Source organism: Pinus tabuliformis, chromosome 2_2, assembly GCF_031772625.1.
Source record: "Pinus tabuliformis cultivar Carrire ecotype Pingquan chromosome 2_2, CPIR1, whole genome shotgun sequence".
NCBI lineage: Eukaryota > Viridiplantae > Streptophyta > Pinopsida > Pinales > Pinaceae > Pinus > Pinus tabuliformis.
Window position 1 is genome coordinate 1048295908 of NC_142300.1, and position 20204 is coordinate 1048316111.

Sequence of the window (20204 nt, forward strand, 5' to 3'; positions counted from 1 at the left end):
TTAGAGGCGAAGCAAAGATGCAAGTTCAAAGCATACCCACTTGTGTTAAGAGTAGATTTGGAGATTGAGGCGAAGAGACGACATTGCAACAAAAGGATCGCGCAAATATAGACGGAGAAGTAGAAGTTGAAGGAGGCAAAAAAGGTGTTGCAGGAGTTGAAGCAACAACTCAAGGATGAACAAGAGCTGCGCAGAAGAGAGAAGGGAACGCAGTAGGAACAAGAACAACAGAAGGCACAACATGCAAACATTGATGAAACTGCTCCCATACAGCTTATTGATTCATTCGAGCAGCTGGCACATAGTAGACAAGGTGGGCAGTTGCAGGAGCAGGACTTTACTCAAGAGATTGAAAAGATGCTAAAGTATATGGACATGGATGTGGTTCAGCCAAAGTTAGATCAGGACATTGACCTCATGCCTAGAAACCAAGAGGTCACCCCATCGGCTTCACCAGGTCCAAGAGCAGAGCAAGTCCCAAGCGATCAAGGAGACACTGAAATCATTAAGGATAATCCGGAAGCGGATGTGCACAACATATCTTTCGACGAGTCACAACATAGAGTTGTACAGTCATGCAGAGTGCCCACTCCAGATGTCCATGTATCCCCTGCGTAGTTTGAAGAACGAGTGATCGTTTTCAATATGCGCAGACATCCAGCTGCATTGGTCGATGCTAAAATCAATGTACTTGGATGCAACATAGGCAAGAGTTCGCTTTCAGAAAGATGTCACCATAGAGTACATGGACACCATAACAGACTACCAAGTTTTGCATCGGTTCACCACCGTCGATCATCGAGAGGATGTCAAAGAGTTAGTCTTCCCACAACTGTCCGAGTCTTAGTGATGTCTTACATCGCTTACTCAAGCCCATTTTTGTCTCACATGGGTACATGTGCATAATGTATTTTAAACATGTTGTAAAAGTGAAAGACCAAGTTTCAATAGTAGAATGTAACAGTCATGTGTAAGTTGAAAAGTCATGAGGGTAGTTGTAGAGTCACAAAGGGGAATGTCAAGGGTGACCCCACCCTTTTCTATTTATAGAAACTCATAACTCATTGTATGGGCTTTTTGGAGCCAAGCATCCTATAGGTATAACTTAGAGAAATCTTCGATTTTATTGTAACGATCCTTGGCTTCTCCACAGTGCAAAGCTAGTACATCTCTTTGGAGGAGCAGGTGGCAGTGACTGTAATGTTCTGCTATCGAGGCTAGTGGTTGTCATGGTTGTATGTATGATTAGATCTTTCACTCTTTTAATATAACAGAGACAACACATTTCATGCATATGTTGTTAGTTTAGTTCGGTTATCCTAGTTACTCTAATGATATATGTAGTTGTAATTTACACATGTATGTATGGGCTATTATGTATGTGTTTGTATGAATATTATCGAACTGTGTTGTTGGTATAACCCATCACTTTGGATCGTTGACTATCCTGCTTTCCATCTCATGATGTGTTTCTTCTCGTGTGTTCTCTTTCAAGCTGTGTGCTATCACATGTTTCTAAGGGGCGCACTCCTATCCCCTTTCATGTGTTAGCCTTTCATGCACCTTCCTTGACTTGCTGCAAGGTCACACCCTTGCCTCCAACAAGGACATCTTACTTACCTTTGCGTGCAACTACAGTCAAGGCGATATCCTACTACCCACTATTGGGACTCCTAATCCAAACGATATGAGGTCTAGTCGGGACTTCTTACCGGGGAGATCCCCTGACATGTTGGCGGGTCCAACACCATCAACACAACTCTAAGAAAATATTCAACTATATTTTCTTCTTCATTCATTCTTAAGCTGTTGAAACTCATTCTAAATGCTTGAAGCAGAGCTTGTTGAACCTTCTCATCTCTTTCATAACTATTCTTAATCTTGTCCCATACTTCCTTGGTTGACTTGTAGTGCATTACTTCTACTACTTTATATTGGTTAAGACCAAAGAGAATGGTATTATTGGCCTTTGTATTGTTATCATAAACCTTTTTACCATCCACATCTAAAGGAGGAGTATCTAGAACAAAATAGTCAACTAATGCAAAACTCAAAACATCTACACTTAGGGACATGAGATAGGATTCCATCTTGACCTTCTAAAATACATAATTTGTACCATCAAAGACTGGTATCATACATGAATAAGAATCTTGACTTTCTTTTCTGGCCATGATTCCCTATTGATCTACCTTCGAATGGTTAAATTGTTCTTAAAGGAACCAAGCTCTAGTAGCAATTGTTGGGAATCAAGTATTACTGAGAGGGGGTGAATCAATAATTAATCTTTTTTCTTTATTTTAGTGTTGAGCACTTAAACTTTCAATGTAATGCAATAAAAAACACATGAAAGACTAACATTCACATAAATTTGACACAATGATTTACATGGAAACCCTTATGGGAGAAAAAACACCAAAGCTTGTCTTGTATTATGATGATAATCAACAAACTGGCTCTAATTACATCATATGTTTGTAAGCACCCACTCACAAGAGGCCTCAAGCCCCTTTAGATCAACAAGCCAAAACTTTCCTAGAGGCTCCAACCTCTTATAAATGCAGACCCCAACTTGCTTCAGTCAGGTGTTCTACTATATCATACAATTTTCAAACTAAGAAAAATGACCTACCTCAATATTACAATTAAATTCTGACTCTATTATATTTCTACAGCTCCTCCCTTGCTCCGCAACCACACACACTCAATTGTCTCTTCATCCACTGCTTTTGGTCTACTCCACTCTCTGTGCTTCATTCAACACACATAACATTAGCACATAACCATACAAAATCCTCTTCATAACTTATTATGTTATTCCACCCCATTTCGTCTCATACACAACTCACACACACTCACCAATCCCACATATAATTTTTCATTAAAACACTATACAAAGAGTTTCCTTGCACTTGGTCACGTAGTTCAAGAGCCACATTAAATGAAATAGAGCTTGTAGGAAAGTAAATGTTGGAGCATTAAACAAGTAATCATAAACATACATAGCACATTTCTTACACAGTACAATTAACCCTTAAATTTTGAGTGTGGTTTCCCTTGTCAATTAAATGACCACAATACCAGTTCATATTCTTTCCAACAAAGACTACACTCACATTTTGAACTGCCTCATACTTGACATCCAATATTATCTATCCAATATCATAGAAATCCCATTATTGAAACATATGTGCTATACCCATCACATTAACTGTGATCTGTTTCCTTCAATTAGAGCAATCCGATTTCGTGTTGTGTTTGATGTTCCCAACATTGAATTCTGATCATCCTGCTTAGTTTAGCTAATCCAGGGTTTCATTGGTTTTTAGCAGAGTCTATAGCTAAACCTATAGAATTAACTAACTTTTAGATTCAATGACTTTTGCCAAACATGACATTATGTACTTAGAGATTTGGCATCATATGCATACAAGGCAAGAACCAACTGCACAACTGCTAAGAGCTTCATATTAGCACTCGATTGTTGGGAGATCATTTAGTGGGAAGATAGATTGTTTGGTAGATTGCCGACTGGCCCAACTAAACATGCATTGAGAGTCTTTTTGTGCTAGGTCCCACACAGTTCGAGAGTTGGTCGCTTAATCCATCGGGACACCTAAAGGGAGGTAAATGGAAAATGAACCATCTTCGACTATATGTTTCCTTGACACCATTCATCGTCAATATACATCTACGACTTATCTTACTCGGGTCCTACTTAGGTTAGGGGTTGGGGGTTGGTGGTTGGCCCTTTGTATGCATGCCGAAACCTTTTGATGAAAAACCTTCCAACTAAGCCAACCTTTTGACTAGTCCCATGGCCTGACCTTATTGACCGATCCGACTTCTTCACAAATCTACTTAAGTCTGGAATTTATTTTAACAAAGAAATTTATTACAAAACACAAGATTAATGCGGAACCTTGAAGCCTAGAACACTGACAAACTTCAACTGACCATAACTCCATCATCCTCTGGAGTTTTTAAAGCTACCTTATACCATTGAAAAGGTCTTTCCAAGGTCTATCCATCTGAGCACATTACAAAGGCAACTGAGCAGATCACTTGATATGAAAGTTCCTTTAAAGACCGGGCCACCCAACCATCATAATTATAATATTTTTAACTTCCTCACTTAACCTGTCACTTAACCTGCTACTATAATGGTTCTCTTCTAAACACAACAACTACTAGAGGACTCCCCCTCAACTTGAAACTCCTTGGCACTCTCCATGTAGCTTGCTTCTTTGACATCAATGACAACATTTTGCCCAAAATTCTCCCATTTGACATCAATGACAACATTTGACATCAATGACAACATATGATATCAATGACAACATTTTAACCAACAAAATAATGATAAAAAGTTAAGAACCTAAAACTACTTAATGCCTTTGTTAATATCTTAACTAGCTGTTTTTGAGGAGCAATTATCACCTTTCATTAGAACTCTTCTAAAAGCTCCTTTCTGATGAAGAAACCTCACATTCAAAATTTTATAAAAAAATGATTGACACGTTATCCACAAACTTTTTTAGAATCAATCTTTTTATTTCCTTTCCTAATAAATAAATTTATAGAGTTATGATTTTGAATTATGGGGAAATTTTACATTACTCTAAAAACTTATTTTAAACATCTTCTATTAATAATTTTGAATAGAAAAATTATCCATATAAAATTTAGGGCTATTCTTAAAAAAATAAAATTGTAATTAATTTTTTTTATTAGTAATTTTAAATATAATATTTCGGAAATCAAGGTCTTACCGCGGAGGTATCCTCAACAACCTAATAAATAAAACCTGTGGGTGCCACGCAGATAAAATAATTCCAATGCAAATTATATTTCATAACTTGGAGCCACAAGACTTCTGTACGATAGGAAGGAAAGATGATGAAACTACCCACAAAAAATATTTTAACGTCGCCGTCTTAGCTCAGCTGGTAGAGCGCGTGGCTTTTAACCACGTGGTCGTGGGTTCGATTCCCACAGACGGCGTAATTCGATTTTTAAGTAATTTCTTTTAGCGGAGTCGCCCAATGTTCGAGAATGCTTTTAGGTTATTATTGTTTAATAAAAAATCTTTTAGTTTATTAAAAAAACGTTATTATTGTTTATAAAAAAAATGTAAAGTTGTTTGTAGTTTATAAATGGTGATATTTTTTTTTATTGTTAAAGGATTTTTTAGTTACTTAGTTGATTTACGCATAAAGTAAGGTAATCCAATTTAATATAATTAAATATGAGGAAATGACCCATCTAATTTGAATTTTATTAAAAATTATAGTTACACATAATACAAATTGATTCAATTAAAATAATTTAGATATTATATTTACACATAATACAAGTCGACTCAATTGAAATAACTTTAATACAATCTAAATCATTAAAACAATCTATGTAAAAACAATTTAAATCATTAAAACAATCTATGTAAAAACAATTTAAATCACAAAAACAATCTAATTATTTGAACAACATGAATCACTAAAACCAATCTATATCTTTGAAAAACCACTTAGCCAATCCACGTATACACATTGATCTAGTATATGGAAATCATTGTTGACCACATCTAGGTAATTGTAAAGCCAATCCATGTATACACATTGATCTAGTATATGGAAATCATTGTTAACCACATCTAGGTAATTGTAAAGGCCTTATATATTTAAGGCTTTCTACATTGAAAAAACCACTTAGCCAATCCTTGTATACACATTGATCTAATGTATGGAAATCATTGTTGACCACATCTAGGTAATTGTAAAGGCCTTATATATTTAAGACTTTATACAGTGAAAATCATTATCAAATTAACCTTTAGTTATGTGAAATGGATAGATTGCAAATAGATAATTTTATTGCCACGATATATATAATATCACAATCAAACTTCCAATGAGTATAAATCAATATTATTTTTTCATAAACATTTTCCAGCTCACTACTCTCGCCCCCATTGAGAAAGATAGGTACAACCCAAATCATAAACATTTGGCCGCTCACTACTTTTGCCACCCATTGATATCAACTAGTACAACCCAAATAACGTTGCTATTCGTATATCATAAAGCCTACTGTAATTCTTCAATAAAAGTCTACCCCGAAGCCATGCCCCAGGATTCTTCAGCCCAATGATACGCTTCGCCCTCTCGCTGCATTAAATCAATATATTACTACCACCTATCCTTCATAATTCACAAAAGATAATTTAAGGACTAAAAATGAGGACCTACTGCCTAGATTTCCTCAGTAAGCTTACTGTCCTCTCCGATTTTATAAATTGCAAACTTCTCAAAGTTGTTCCTGAAACTACCCGCTAGTTTGAGTAGCGTTTCTCTATATGCGGTCTTTTCAAGCCACTACAAGCACACCATACAACACTGAATCATCTTCAGGGCTTACAATATTAATAACGAAAATGGCACCACACCATACAAAACCGAATCAATCTCGAGGGCTCCTAATATTAGGAACGGAAATGGTGGGCTAGCAGTTTACCGTATTTTCTGGATGAAGAATCTCAGAGGGAACACCATCAATATCATCTGGGATTTCCAGTCTGAATACATAGGTTTTTGAGTACTTGGCATTCAAAAGGGAGACGACGTGAATGGCATCAATCATCTTTCTCGTGTACTGCAATTTTATTCTTTGCCCCACGCTATAGCTGCAAGCACAAGCAACCCATTATCCACTACAAAATCTTTCCTACTTTACCAACCTACCATTTTATGAAAAAAACAGAGGAAATAAAGGCTAAGTAAGTGTACCTACCGCTGGACCAGCCGTGTTGACGAGCCAGCCTGTTGCACTGTACTTTGGCATTTTCTCAGCGAGCATAACTGCATACCTTGTAGGATGTTGCATAATGAATGCAGCGCTGAAACAAGCAGAAAACGTAGCTTCAGGCTCCTTTATGCCGTACTTTGTGCCTGCTAACTGTCCGCGGGGGCCTGGAATTTGACGTCCCATCGATTTTAGAACGTATTTGACTGTACGGAAAAAATTTTCCACCTCAAATTAGACGCTTGGTATACCTTCCCAACCCGTCGTTTTGACGTTTAACTTCATTAAAAAAACGTAAAAATTTATAATACCTGTAATACCTATCTGAGACCTGTAATACACCTGTAATAGGCTATCTCTTGAAGTCTGTGACTATTGTACTAGGTTGAGTCATACGGGCTATGGCTTAATTAATCCCTTGTGTGCATACCAGCCTGGAGTATACGATGAGTTCTCTAAATTAATTGTTTTTTTTCGCCGTTCAGCCTTTATCCTCATTCGACCAAGTTTACTGAAATTAAGTGCTTTAGGTTTCATTAACGTAAAATTCTGCAGTTCTTGTCAAGTCAAGCGTACGAGTTAATCTTATCAGGATTTTGGAGTGTTCTCAAATTCGAAAACGCTATGAATTTTCATTAATTTCATCGCTTGGTTAAAGGTTTGTGTTTGGGTTGCAACTTGCTGGCCGCGGCCATACATGATACCAGTATATCTCTTCCAGCAGATGGTATTTTTATGTTTGTTTTTGAACTTGCCCACACTATACAGTAATGCTCCTGGAGTCCTGAGTCCTTACTGTGTTGTTACTATTTTAAATGAGCTGTTTCGATATAGTTGCTGTTTGGACGCGACCCAGAATCTGCTACGGTCACTACTTGCAAGTATGTCAATCACTCATTGGCTTTTTTTTTATCGGTAGTGCCAAGTGGTATGTTCGAATGTCACAGTGGCGCCATGGATGTTGTCTACGCCCTCAAGAGGCAGGGCAGCCTGGGCAGGCCACAAAACCCTCTACCGCTTTGGTGGTTAACATTGAACTCATTTGTTTTGTTTCTAGAGTTTAAATCCTGGTTTAATTTTGGGGTAGATATTTATTTTGTCTGTCAAATTTTGGGATAAAGGTGTGTTGTTTGCACTGAATTAATGCAATGAATAGATTGCATTAATCCTTATCTATTTTCTTGCTTCGTTTTTAGCCTGAGTCAATTTCTTACCAGAGCAATGGTTGGATTGAATACGTGTTGTTTTGTCTGTCTTTTCGCAATATGAATTGTGAACAAATCACTGAATGGCCAACCCATTGTCTCTGTAATAAATAGGTTGAAAAAATTGCTAAATGTTATATATATATATATGAAATAGTTGTGTATTAATCGTAGTTCTTTGTGTCTGATGGCAATGAAAATCCAATTTCTGTAAGTTGACCACATAGCCTTTGTCATATTAAAGATTTGGTGGTCTTTTCTTGAAGGCGTTTTTACTTGAGAATTATTTTAAAATGTTCTGTAAGTTTGGCGTTTACCAAATAATTAGTTCCTTTGTCATATTAAAGATTTTTTTATGGTGCCTCGTGGTCTTTTTTTGAAGGCGTTTTTACGAAATCTTTTAGAATGTTCTGTATTTACCAAATAATTAGTTGAAACGCTGTCTAAGCAATAGACAACAACCGCAGCGAGTAGTCACACATGCCTTGGCCAGAGCTTTTTTTCTGTGTAATTGTGGTAGGCGTTGAAATACAAGTCTACTTGTGATTGACGTTGAATTATACAGGTCTAATGTTCATGGTCTGCACATTTTAGGTTGTTAGTGACATATTGGCTGTATTTTTTCATTGAAATTATAGTGGCGACTCCTAAAAATACAAGGTGAAACAACAGGAAGGTCATCCATCTCCAAATTTAAACTAACTTTTCTATATAATAATAAATGCTCTTCTTCTACCAGTGGTTCCCCTCGAAAGCTCTGGTTCAATGAAGTTCCATCTCAGAGAAAGGGTTAGGCTTTTAAAAGGTCTAGTATTCACAGTTGAAAAGCCCTATGAGAGGCAATTGGAAGGCGATTTGCAGGTTTTACGGCACTATTTTTAGGAATATACACGCCATACAAGACCAAGATCCCAAAAAGAAAATGACCAAAATTGAACTTACGTAAATCTATGTTCTCAACTTTCAAAACTTTAAGATAGGCACAGTAAATAAAATATTTTTCCTCCACGAGAACATTTATCATCGTGTTCTGTTTTATTTCCAAAAAGAAGATATGGTACTTAGATCCACGAAAATATGTTCCCAACAATAACAATTATAGCAGAATCTCACAAATTTTCGACTACATTACAACATGGTCAATAGTCAATTTTAAGCCCTAGGGACAACAATGGCCTCAAATCGAAGAAAATGACCAAGTTTTAATTTTATTTAGCTATCTTGCCACCGTATCTCGTAATAGCTACTGTCAATTGCCTTCATTTGCAGAAATTTTCATCTCTTTAGCAAATATTTGAGCTAAATCTTACTAAAATTTACAAATTTCCTTCACATCGCAAATTTTAACAATTACTTCGACAAAACCCGCTACATTACCAAAAAAATCAATCACATCACATTTTATCTTCGTTTCAAGTAATCTACGCATTAAATCATGCAATGCTTGCAATATTTCATAGCATGGATGGTAAGTTTTTTGCAAAAATTTTATAAATCTGAGTTATAAATAATTTATTTATAGTCCATGGATTGTAAGTTTTTTGCAAAAATTTTATAAATCCGAGTTATAAATCTGATAGAGTACAAATCTGCAATTTCAATCTAACCAGAATCATTATAAATAACCGTCATTATCAGCCTCCATTTCATGAATTATTTTTTGTGGAATCAATTTACAAAAATTGTTAAAATAGCGTTTTCCGTGACACTCACATATTAAAACGTAAAATGAAAAGTAAAAAAAATACAAAAACGTCATCAAATTTTAATTTGACAGGCAAAAAAAATTTGAAATTCCAGGCCTGCCCTCCACCACAGTATCCACCCCAGGCAGGCTATCCCCCGCCTCCGCCTCACTACCAGGGTTACCCTCCTAACCAGGGCTACCCGCCGTATCAGGGGTATCCGCCCGTTGTTCCTGCAGCGCAGCAGCCGCCTAGGAAGAATAATAGACTCGGGATGGGTATGGGGGCAGGCTTACTTGGCGGAGCTCTTGGTGGTTTGTTGCTCGGAGACATCATCAGCGATTCTTACGGTGGAGGGTTTGGTGGTGGCGATTTTGGGGGCGGCGGTTTTGATGGTGGCGATTTTGGGGGCGGCGGTTTTGATGGTGGATTTTAGGCCATTACCCTCCGAAATCAGCCTTGGCCGACCGCTGAAATACAAGATTCTGGAAATTCTTACTTTCGGCAGGTTTTTTTCCAGAGGATATGTAACTATGATATAGGTTAGTAAATAAATGGAAAATATGTATATTCTGGAAATTCTTACTTTCGGGAGGTTTTTCTCCAGAGGATATGTAACTGTGATATAGGTTAGTCAATAAATGGAAAATATGTATATGTTCTGCATCATAAATTCAATTGACTTGATTTTGGTAAAGTTGCTTTTTGCCTGCAAGGCGTATGCTTTGGTTGATTCCTGCAGATCATGCGGGTTGCTTGTATTTGAGAATTTGTAAAACATCAAATGGTTTTTTCCCTCTGAATTTTGCAGGGTTAATGTGAAATATTGTGCTGTAAGATATATTGTATTTTTCGCATTGTTTTGTTGAAGATCTAAATATATATTTTTTTATTTGAATACCATAAGTCAATACTTTCAGCAATTCATCTTTTAGAAGGCCTTTCCCCTCAGTTTTCTTGAATTCCTTTTGATCTGATGCTTCCTATTATGGTATCTTATCTCTGTACAGAGAAGCCGTTCGTTTCCATCATTATTATTTTTTTTGACAGGATACTTCAAATTATGTTGTTATTGTACAGTGAAATCATGGATGAAATGTGTCTCTGGTAGTACCAACTTAAGTTCCTGTTGACTGATTTCTTAGTTGGATGGGTTTTGGCCGTTCGTTTCCATCATTTTTTTTTTGACAGGATGCCTCCAATTATGTTGTATTATGACTTGTAGTTTTAAGTGTTCTAGTTTTAAGAGCTTACTGTGTTTTACTTTTAGGAACATGCTATATACCATTATTGTTGGGTTATTGTGGCAAGAGAAGCAAGATGCCTTACGATTTGGGTGAGGAGATTTGTCCTTTTATGTGAAAAAAGTAGTGGACCTCTTGTATCTCATATTATATTCAAACAATAATTATAAAAATAAGCATAGGTTCATGTTAATACCAAATATATTAAACCTTGAAATCAGGGATCTATGCTAATTTATGACATTTCTTTCGTAATTAGGGCATTGTTTAAGGTTAAATCAAATTTGGGCTGCATTGGTTTGTGACACCTCTACAGGCTTCATTTCATTGCTTGTAACAGTTATGCTATGTTCTATTTTGTTTCATGGTGGCATGTCTGTGCCTCAATTTTGTTCTTATACATGCTCCTTGTTCTGTGGGGTGGAGGTAGAAATTACTATCAAGTTGTGTGCTCTTCTATGTTAATAGGTGTTATGGTCAATCAACTATTAACTGTTCTGTGGAGTGGAGGTAGAAATTCCTATCAAGTCGCTTGCTCTTCTATGTTAATAGGTGTTATGGTCAATCAACCATTAACTCTCCTCGAATGGAAGTTGTATTATGACTTGTAGTTTTAAGAGCTTATTGTGTTTTGCTTTTAGGATGTTGTGCTATATACCATTATTGTTGGGTTATTGTGTCAAGAGAAGCAAGGTGCCCTACAGTTTTTGGATGGGGGAGATTTGTCTTCTTATGTGAAAAAAAATTGGACCTCTTATTTCTCACTATATTCAAACAATAATTATAAAACCTTGAGATCAGAGATCTATGCTAATTTTTTACATCTCTTTCAAAATATGAGCATAGTTTAAGGTTAAATCAAATTTGGGCTGTATTGGTCTATGACACCTCTACAGGCTTCTTTTCATTGCTTGTAACAGTTATGCTATGTTCTACCTCTACAGGCGTCTTTTCATTGCTTGTAACAGTTATGCTATGTTCTACCTCTACAGGCGTCTTTTCATTGCTTGTAACAGTTATGCTATGTTCTGTTTTACATGTCTGTGCATCAATTTTTTTCTTATACATGCTCTTCCTTGTTCTGTGGGGTGGAGGTAGAAATTCCTATCAAGTTGTGTGCTGTTTTATGTTAGTAGGTGTTATGGTCGATCAACTATCAACTCTCCTCGAATGGAAGTTGTATTATGACGTGCAGTTTTAAGAGCTTACTGTGTTTTATTTTTAGGAACATGCTATATACCATTATTTTTGGGTTATTATGCCAAGAGAAGTAAGGTGCCCTACAGTTTGGGCGGAGGAGTTTTGTCTTCTCATGTTAAACCTTATTATAAAAATAAGCATGGGTCCATGTTAATACCAGATACATTAAACCTTGAGATCAGGGATCTATGCTAATTTATGACATTTATTTCATAATTAGAACATAGTTTAAGGTTAAATCAAATTTGGGTTGCACTGGTCCGTGACACCTCTACAGGCTTCTTTTCATTGCTGGTAACAGTTATGTTAAGTTTGGTTTTGTTTCATGGTGGCATGTCTGTGTACATGATAATGAAACATATTTTCCCCTTCTGGTTTTATGTTTTCTGTAAAACATTTTGGGTAGGCAGCAAGGTCCTTCTCTTCTAAATTGAAGGTCAGTTATTCCTTCCTGAGTTGAAAGGATCAAGTTTTATGATATTTCAATTTGATAGGATGCTATTTCTTCTTATACTGTGTTTGCTTTATGATCTTTTGTTTTAAGAGCTCTGTTTTATTTTTTTGAAATATATTTGATATATTTTTTTAACATTATTGTTGGTGAGAAGAAAGAGCTTTACTACGAATGTGAGGGGAGATTGTGGCTTCATATGTGTGCTGGTATCATGGTTTTAAAACCCGGCCATGTTGAATTGCTATCCATTCAAACTGGTCAGTTCATTAGGCTTGAAGGTCAATCTGGCCGGTTTCATCATAACTCAGTTGGTTCATTGACAACTCACACGTGTGGCCGCAGATCACACCGAGCTGTTTAAGGTGGATGTGAGTGGTTTTTTTGAGAAACTAGGGGTTGTTTCCCTCCAAAAATAGCCCCTCTGAGCCTATAAAATCATTTCTCCCCTCGCATTTGCCTCACACCTCATTTGGAGCTTTTATGAACTTGGAGTGCCAAGCTTTTACAGTAGTGTAACAACAGAGAGTTTGGGCTTTGTTTGTCATCTTGGAGCTGTTTTAGAGCCTCATTGATTATGTATGTTGTTGCTGATATGTATTGCACTTGGTGCCATTTTGTTATGTTCACCATTTACATGGTATGGTATATAGATGAGTAAACTTTAATGGTTTGGAATCATGGTTGTAAATCTTTTATTTATTTATTAAAAATTAATTATTTCATGTAATTTTTTAAAGACTGGTGCATTGAGACAGTCTGGTTTTTTCGATTTCAGTTAAAAAACTAGTTTGATACCTGGACTGGATCAATTACAGGTTCCGATTTTTAAAACTATGATGTGTAATTGTGTTAAAAAAGAACAATGGACTTTTTATCTTTCACTATATTTACATAATTATAAAAATTAATATGATTATTTTGACTGAACATACGTTATACATTAAACACTGAGATCAATGATCTATTCCAATATATGGCATTTCTTTTAAAATAAAGAGTGAATTTAAAGTAACATCAGATTTGGGTTGCATTGGTCCGTGGCATATAAACTTCTTATTTTCATGGTTTATAGCAGTGATGTTCAATCTTGTGTCATGGTAGCATGTCTGTGTACATGTAGTGAATCATATTTTTCCTTTTCTACTTTTAAAATTTCTTAGAGACTTTTTTGGGCAGTAAGTTCCTGCCCTTCCAAGATAAGTCTTTTTCGGTTGTTGAAAGCTCAATCCTTTATTTCTTATAAAGGTTTGGGCGTCAGATTATTTGATAGAATGGTATTTTATAGTAGTTCTGTTATGTTCATGGTAGCATGTCTGGTGTACAGGTAGTGAATCATATGTTTCCTGTCCGCTTTTTAAAATTTCCTTACGACATTTCAGTTGGGCAGTAAGGTCCCGCACATCAAAGGTAAAAGTCTTGAGGTCTTGAAAGGTCAATCCTAAATTTCTTAGAATGGTTGGGTTTTACGATATTTGTTAGAATGGAATTTCGTCAAAAGAATCTGTTATGAGCTGTAGTTTTAAGAGCTCAATGAGCTTATTACTGTATTTTGCTTTTAGGAAGATACTTGAGATTTTTCTTCAATATTATTGTCGCGTCGTTGACCAAGAGAAGTGAGGTGTTCTACAAACTGGGTGAGGAAAAATATGAAGACAAAGATGCGTTTTCATGTGTATGGTCTTTATGTTAAAACGGTACAGTACACTGCTTATTTCTCTTACAGTCTCACTGTATTCAAATAATAATTCTAAAAACTAGCATAGCTCCGCCTAAAACCTGGATAGATTAAGCAATGAGATTGGTGATCAATGCTAGCTTATGACATGTCTTTCAGAATCGGTAAATCAGATTTTGGTTGCTTTGGTCTGCTGTACCTCTATAAGCTTCATTTCAATTGTTTATAGCAGTTCTGTGATGTTCTCTCTTGTTTCATGGTGACTTGTCTGTGCACATATGGTGGAGCATAGTTCTGTTCTACTTATAAAGTTTCTCATAAACCTTTCAGCTGGGTAGTAGGGTCCTTCGTTTTTCTTTTAGGTAAATGTCCTAAAGGTTTTCAAAGGTCATCCTTTATGGGTTAGAAGGGTTGGGTTAGTTTTATGATATTTGATAAATGGTTGTCAGCTAAAATAGCTAACTGCTTAGCGTGATTTGATCTCTACACCGGTTAAATACTACGGGTGCCTGAATCATTTTCAGGCAGAAAGTACTTGCACTTAATTTAATCCATTCGGACGAGTATTCAAATCTCTATATCATTTGTTGCACTTAATTTAATCCATTCGGACGAGTATTCAAATCTCTATATCATTTGTTGCAATTGGCCTTTTGATAACCTAACAAAAGATTGACTATTGGCTTTGGAATCAATTCTGACGAGTATTCAAATCTCTATATATCATTTGTTGCAATTGGCCTTTTGATACCCTAACAAAAGATTGACTATTGACTTTGGATATGTCATAATGAGTATTCAATTTTTTTGCAAGTGGTTTTTTTTATAAGTTAACAATAAATAAATAGATTTAGGATACATTTTTAAACAAGGTTGCATAGTTAGCGTTCCTTGCTATTTAGTTTAATAAAATTTTAATGTCATGATGTGTTGTATGTACTCTAAAGAATAATAAAATGGTAAAATGAATTATATGAATATAATTAAACATTTTTTTGATAGATAAAAGTTATATATATATATGTCTAATTGACATTGAAGAGAATGATAACAAGTTAATAATTATTTATTTAATATTGAATGATGGCAATTTTTTTATATAATGCTCATATTATAGTACACATGTCATGTCATTAGAGTATAGATTGATATAATGAGAGTTGTACAAATTGTACACATGTTATTTTTATATGTTTTTTTTTAAATTATTCTTTTGTAAATTAAAAAATAAAACCCATAAAAATGCTCTATTTAATACTTTCCACCAATGAAAAAAAGTAATTTTTGAATTTAAGTACGGACTATTTGTGTTTATGGTACATAGTAATTAGTGATATAGCACATAGTAATTAATAATAAAGTACACAAAAGTCAATTCTTGCCATCATTACATAATAAGAGGGGAGACATTTCAACCAATCATATTTGAGATAAACAGAGATAAATTTTATTTCATAATGTTAAACTTTGGATAGATTTTAAATTTTTTTAGTCAAAACAAAACCAATAGCAAGTCAATGAAACATTGAATACATTATACCCTGCCAGCGGCAGGTATAATAATGCCACTAGATGACCTTTTCGATGAAGCTCTCCATCATTTTGGAATTGATTGGAGTTGTTTGCTATGAGTTGTGCTTTTTAATCAATATCATAGTTTGTAGTGCTTGTTGATAGGTTTGGTTAGTTGATTGGGAAGTACTCTCAGTGAGGAGCCTGTTGATAGGCTTGGTTAGTCGATTGGGAAGGACTCTCAGTGAGGAGAGTGGTTCAAAACATAGGTAAAACCAAAATTCTTTGAGTTCCCCCTTTTATCTCATATACTCCCAAGAATCCTATATGTAAACCTCTTTAGGAATTCTAACCCACATGCAGAGTATACAGATCGTTCAGAATGTATTTTTGTTTGTTTGTAAATATGTCTATGCTTTTATATTGATAATTGAGGAGATTACATAGTGTTTTACAATGAGAAGTTTTCAAAATTGACTAAACCAAAATGAACAAAATTCCCCACTCAAGATACAAAAAAATTGGGGCATGTTAATCATTTTTTCTGGTCCCAAAACTAGGGTGTCTCTCTTCAAATACATAAACTTGATCCAGATGCCTTTACAAAAAGACAACATGAGACTACTAATTTGGACATATCAACACCACAAACATAAACTAGACACCATATAGGAAAGTAAAAAACTGAGTAGGCCATAAACTAGTCAAGGATGATTATTGATGATCTTGGAGAGCCATCAACATGGGAGTTGCTCCCCGGTAAGGTAGAATTGGCATTGATAGTGTTGAGAGGAACTGCATTAATGACCGCATAAACTAGACACCATATAGGAAAGTAAAAAACTGAGTAGGCCATAAACTAGTCAAGGATGATTATTGATGATCTTGGAGAGCCATCAACATGGGAGTTGCTCTCCGGTAAGGTAGAATTGGCATTGATAGTGTTGAGAGGAACTGCATTAATGACTGCATCCTCTTCCTTGTGTCCATTGGGTTCAATATCCAAATTTGAAGCAATATATCATTCAAATCGGGTCAACCTTATGACAATGTTGTCCAAGGTGTGTATCTAATGTCCCGCCGTGATGTGCTTAAGTTCTTCCTGGCCCACGAAGGGTTTGTAGTTATCAACCTGCTTATCATAGATAACCATGCTAAGCAGTGTTTCCATTTGGTGATGGTGAGTGATGGAATGAAGAAAATGGATTCTTCTTTTTCTAAATTTTCCAAGATCTGGTGTCCATTTGAGGTTGCCTCCACTTATCTCAGAATCTGAAAAGTATTGGCGATCTCTAAATTCCTTAGCTTCCAACATCAAAATTTCTTTCATAACCTCTAAAAGCGCCCGCCGCAAGGAAATTTGCCACGGATTCCTAGCCAAACAATCTCTAATGTCCGGAGGAAGATGCACTTGTCCCTCCACTATGTCGGGTAGGTAGTCATTGTCGCAACACCATATATAACCTGCAAACAACATGACTGACCACAAAGATTGAAAGACATGAAGAAACCCTATTAATATCACAATGGGGTATAATTCTAACCGGGCATTGAACCAGTATTTTACTATCAAGTAAGGAGGTAAAGTATGAGTTCAGAGAGTTGAGGATAGCCTCTGCGACACCACCTCACGCAATTTCCAAAACCTTATGAATGTATGAGGGTTGAGAGCGACTAGATTTTTTTCTAGACTAGACTTTTTTCTAGAACCAAATCGAAAAAATACATGAATACCATACTTCGCAGATAAAAACTGGGTAGTTGAAGGATACTCCTGTTGGTTCCAAGCTTTGCAAGGAAGCTGAAGACAATATGACCACCAACTCAAAACACAGGCCAAACCTCGTATTGTGTAAAAACAACACAAAGAACATTGAAAAAGATGACCACCCTAGATACTCAAGCATCGATTTGAACAATGACTATAGTTACTGCAGGGACTACTGCGCAGAGTGCTCCAACACTGGTATAACCGACGACGAGAACAACAAAAATGTCTACCAGAGTGGATGAACAAGCACCGTTGTGACCAACAACGAAAACAACAACAGGGTCTATATAAAAGGAGAGGTGGGTAGGGTGGTAGATGACCTTGAAAGAGTGCCACGAACCACGACTTCAATCACCATTCAGTGGTATACACCCATTCCAAAATATGACGAACTGCAATTTTGTTGATGGGAATTGCTTCTGAGTTCCACCACCCTGCCAACAATGTAGGGATTTTATAACAAACTACGAGCATGGGAGATCTGATACGAGGGGGGGAGAGAAACCCATGCGTTGCGCACGACAATGACCAAGTGTCCCGGGTATAAACAAGGCTTGCAAAACCAATACGAAAGTGCATGATGACCTCGTTAATGAGGTTAATTCCCCAGTCAGTTAGATTGCTTGCCATGACCAATCCGCCATGGGAGGAGGTTTCCATATTTGTAGGAGCAAAAGGAATGATCAAAGTGACAATCCCGTGACGTATGAACACACAATGTGTGAGGTATATGCATTTAATAGGAAGGAATCTAACCTAGTTAACCCCTGTATCGAGAACGTATCCCTGCCATGCAGTTGCCATGCGAGGGTGGGGAGGGCCTAATTCAATGGAACAAATAAATCCTATGCTACTGGGCTTTAATTGAGCGGCCGCTGTATATGCCCATCGTTCGATTTTTCCAAGGCTAAAATCAAATGGTGGGCATATACAGCCGCCGCTCAAAACAACCCGATAGCATAGGATTTATTTGTTGCCCGATTCGATTATCAAGAGTTGCCAATAGATTTGGCTTGGGAGGGACACGTGTGTCTTCAAACCATGTTGGTATTTGTGATTTTGGTTAATTGTGCCTCCTAAGAAACGGTGAGCTCTGTTGCTGGCAAGCGATCAACAACAGGACACCCCCATCAGGGAGGATGGTTCAAAATGTAAGGAGAATGGGAAAAGTTATTTAGAGAGGCATTATTTGCGTTTGCAATGATTGAAAAAGAACCTCATCAACACTGTGAAGTACCCCATCAGTTTGGGTGTGTGATACGGGGCACACATTCAGATTGTCCCATTTTTGGTGCACTTTTTTTATGGGTTAGTTTCATTTCAATTTTTGTATTTTTGATCGTAGAATTGATGATTTGGGTCATTTTAAAATTGGCCAAAATCTCTATGGGCCAAGCTTGATGTATAAAGCTTTTCTCATATATGTGGAACTCAGAGTTTCAATATAATTTTAATTGGATTTAAAACAAAAATTGGCCAGAAAAATGGGATGCTCTAATTGACATATATCCTAGGCTACTAGTTTTTTCTAAAAGGGCACTACCTATGGAAATTTTTATTGTATTTTTGAATTTGAATAAATAAATAATTGTAAAGAAAATAATGATATAATATAACAAATGAAACACAAAAAAAAAGGAATTTGCATGGTAAAATCTTGATAGTGTGCCAAGGAAACATCCATGGGGATATGTATGGTATTTTATTGCTCAAGGAACAATATTACAATCAGACATACAACCAAATTCAATTTCTAGGCTACATAGATATATCTAACTTGGGACTATTACATCTGTTACATAAATTATCGTTTGTTATACAAACTATCATATATTACTTGAAGTAAATTTTGTATTTTTACAAAATGGTTTCCTTTTAATTGTTATCATGATTTTGACAATCTCCAATATGACAACAATTCACTTGATACCTTGTGCAAGTCCTTTCATCACCTCTTCTGTAAGTTAAGAAAAGCTAAACACCACTGCAACTTCTCTAATAATATTGGTTTTGTAAACATGTTTGAACAATTTTATTGAATGTGGCCTTTTTAATACTCCACCTCCATTAGTAGCTTGACGCTACAAATAAATACTTCATATCAATATGCTTAGTCTTAATATGTTATGTTGGATTAATAGTCAAATGGATAGCACCATGATTATCATAGAATACAATTACATGGTCTTGTGTTCTTGCAAACTCACCCAAACGACCTTCCAACCAAATTGGTTCATTGAATGCATGTGATACAACGATATACTCTGCTTTAGTAGTGGATAAAACAATTGTTTCTTGAAGCTTCAACATCCAACTAATAGATCCTCATGCAACAATAAATACATAATATGAAGTATATCTCCTTTTGTGCAAATCACTTACAAAATATGAAGCAACATAATCATAGACATAATCACTACAATTGATAAAGTTAATGTAGTGATCAATTGTACCTTTTAGACACTGAAGCATCCATTTCATTGCACTTGAATGCCCTTTTCTTGGATTTGCCATGTATCTACTCACAACACCCATTACATGTGAAATATTTAGACTAGTATATATCGTTGCATACATTAAACTTTCCACTGCATTAGTATATGGTACATGAGACATATTATTCTTTTCTTCTTCACTTCTAGGACATAAAATTGAAG

General features: G+C 35.9%; 1 protein-coding gene, 1 non-coding gene and 1 pseudogene across 2 annotated transcripts; 2 read left to right on the top strand and 1 right to left on the bottom strand.

Moving 5' to 3' along the window:
* Window positions 1–4931: 4931 nt before the first annotated feature.
* TRNAK-UUU (transfer RNA lysine (anticodon UUU)) lies at window positions 4932–5004 on the top strand. The gene has a single exon. It is a non-coding gene; the product is annotated as a tRNA-Lys (tRNA).
* Window positions 5005–6251: 1247 nt separating this feature from the next.
* On the bottom strand, window positions 6252–6987 carry LOC149196965 (phosphoenolpyruvate carboxykinase (ATP) 1 pseudogene; annotated as a pseudogene).
* Window positions 6988–9719: 2732 nt separating this feature from the next.
* On the top strand, window positions 9720–10544 carry LOC149196966 (uncharacterized). Its single transcript, XM_089403811.1, has one exon. The coding sequence runs from the start codon at window positions 9735–9737 to the stop codon at window positions 10125–10127; it is 393 nt and encodes a 130-aa protein (XP_089259937.1). The 5' UTR covers window positions 9720–9734; the 3' UTR covers window positions 10128–10544.
* The last annotated feature ends 9660 nt before the right edge of the window (window positions 10545–20204 follow it).

What these genes read in the sequence shown, in the direction of transcription:
- LOC149196966 (XM_089403811.1), top strand. Translation starts at nt 9,735, where the DNA reads ATGAAAAGTAAAAAAAATACAAAAACGTCATCAAATTTTAATTTGACA.